We start from the raw sequence: 1,929 nt of genomic DNA, 5'->3' as shown, positions 1-1,929 counted from the left end.
TTCTCTCTGTGTCTCTCCTCCTTTATAAAGACACCACTCAAGACTGGGACACAGCTTACTCCATCATGCTAACCTGATAGTGTATTCAAAGTCCTATTTCTAAACAAGGTCAGATTCCCAGGTTCTAGTGAGGTCTTCATCAGCCGGTGTGGTGGGTGAAATCATAGCTCTGATAGCTTTACATCGAGCACAAACTCACTGAGCTCATCAGCATCCTCCAAAGGGAAGTTCTGGCTACATTCCCATTTCACAAATGAGAAAATAAAGGTTCCAGGAGGTCATGCCTATGTTAAGGGGGGAGGCAGGATTGAGTTGGTCCTGCCTTTCAAGGCATGCAGACCCTGGATTCAGCAGTCAGAGTTCAATGGTAACCATATGGAGGTGAGTTCAGTGTGGACCTGTGCTTGGTGTGGGCTGTGAGTGAGGGAGAAAAGACAACTTCTGAGAGGAGAGAGGGATGGAGGTGTGAGGGCAGAGAGAGAGCTGAGCCTCATCCACGGTCACTTTGGGAGCCACACAGGTGGGTTCCGTACAGGACAGAAGGCCGAGTCTAGTCCGTGGTCACTTTGGGAGCCCACAGCTGGATTCCATATAGGGAGGAAGGTTGAGCTTAGTTTGTGATCACATGGACATAAGAGACTGAGTGAATCAGACACAGATGATGATCCTAGAAACCAGAGCACCAGAGGATAAGACAGAGAGGTAATTAAGTTCCAACTAGAAGAAGAAGCTGAGTGAGAAGAAAAACAGGCAGACGTGGGGCTGGTATGTACTTGCCTAAGCAACTTATGTAAATGGCTGTTGATATAGTGACCTGCAGACACATGATGTGACATGAGGTTGACAGCAATAGAGTAAAAATGTCCCTTCTTCCTGAGTCCTCCTGGCAGCTGGGGCATGATCAATGCCTGCCCTCACCAACTCAGTGGTCAGTAGCACTCCCTCATGTGCAGCATCTACTCTGCCTGGGATTCGGTGCATGTCATCAAGCCTCTGCTTCTGGAGGTGTGTGAACCTGCAGTAAACTCTGCTACACAAACAGAGAACTAACCATGTTCACACTTCTGGTCTCTATCAAATTCACCAGGAGACAGTTGATTACACAACTATACAATCATCAACTAAATATAAATACAACACCACAATGTCTCAGAGAACAGACAATTTCAGCTTATACAAAGAAACAAGACAGAGTGCCTCAGACAAGTGACCAAAATACAGAATCAGAAAAATATAACATGGGAACCACCTGATAAAGAATTTTAAATAATGCTAGTTAGGCATCTGTAATGGATTGAAAGAACAATTGAGAAAACTGTAGATGAAGTCAAGAAAACATGGACAAAACTTCAGAAGAATTCAAGAAACAAACTGACAAACGAAAAAAAAGGGAACCAAACAAGACAGCAATCAGAAAGCCAGAAGGTTAACACTACGACTTCAGATATTGTTTAGTGTTGTCAAATTGGTTCCAACTCATAGCGATCCTCCGTACAACAGAAAGAAACACACCCTGTCCCTGTGCTGTCCTCACAATTGATGCCTTGCTGGAGCCCATTGTTGCTGCTACCATGCCAATCAGTCTCATTGTGGGGTGGGGGTGGGGGTTCTCCCTCTTTTTTGCCATCCCTCCACTTTATGAAGCATGATGTTCTTGTTTAGGGAATGGCCCCTCCTGACAATATGTCTGAAGTATGAGAGATGAAGTCTCGCCATCCTTGCTCCTTAGGAACATTCTGGTTGCACTTCTTCCACGCAGATTTGTTTGTTCTTCTGGCAGTCCATGGTGCCTTTAATATTCTTCTACAACACCATAGCTCAAATACATCAATTCTTCTATGATCTTTTTTATTCATTGTCCAACTTTCACATGCATATGAGGATACTGAAAATACCATGTCTTGGGTCAGATACACCTCAGTCCTCAAA

General features: G+C 44.5%; 1 protein-coding gene across 1 annotated transcript in view; it reads left to right on the top strand.

Annotated features, from left to right (window-relative positions):
- Nucleotides 1–375: 375 nt before the first annotated feature.
- The window catches only part of LOC102824343, a 49,954-nt gene continuing 48,400 nt past the window's right edge, over nt 376–1,929 (top strand). The window contains exon 1 of the mRNA XM_006877312.1: nt 376–381. Coding sequence (XP_006877374.1) covers nt 376–381 — 6 coding nt within the window. The remainder of the gene's footprint in view (nt 382–1,929) is intronic.

Source organism: Chrysochloris asiatica, unplaced genomic scaffold, assembly GCF_000296735.1.
Source record: "Chrysochloris asiatica unplaced genomic scaffold, ChrAsi1.0 scaffold00472, whole genome shotgun sequence".
Lineage (NCBI taxonomy): Eukaryota > Metazoa > Chordata > Mammalia > Afrosoricida > Chrysochloridae > Chrysochloris > Chrysochloris asiatica.
Note: the sequence above shows the minus strand (reverse complement) of the source record. Positions and strands in the feature narration are given on the sequence as shown.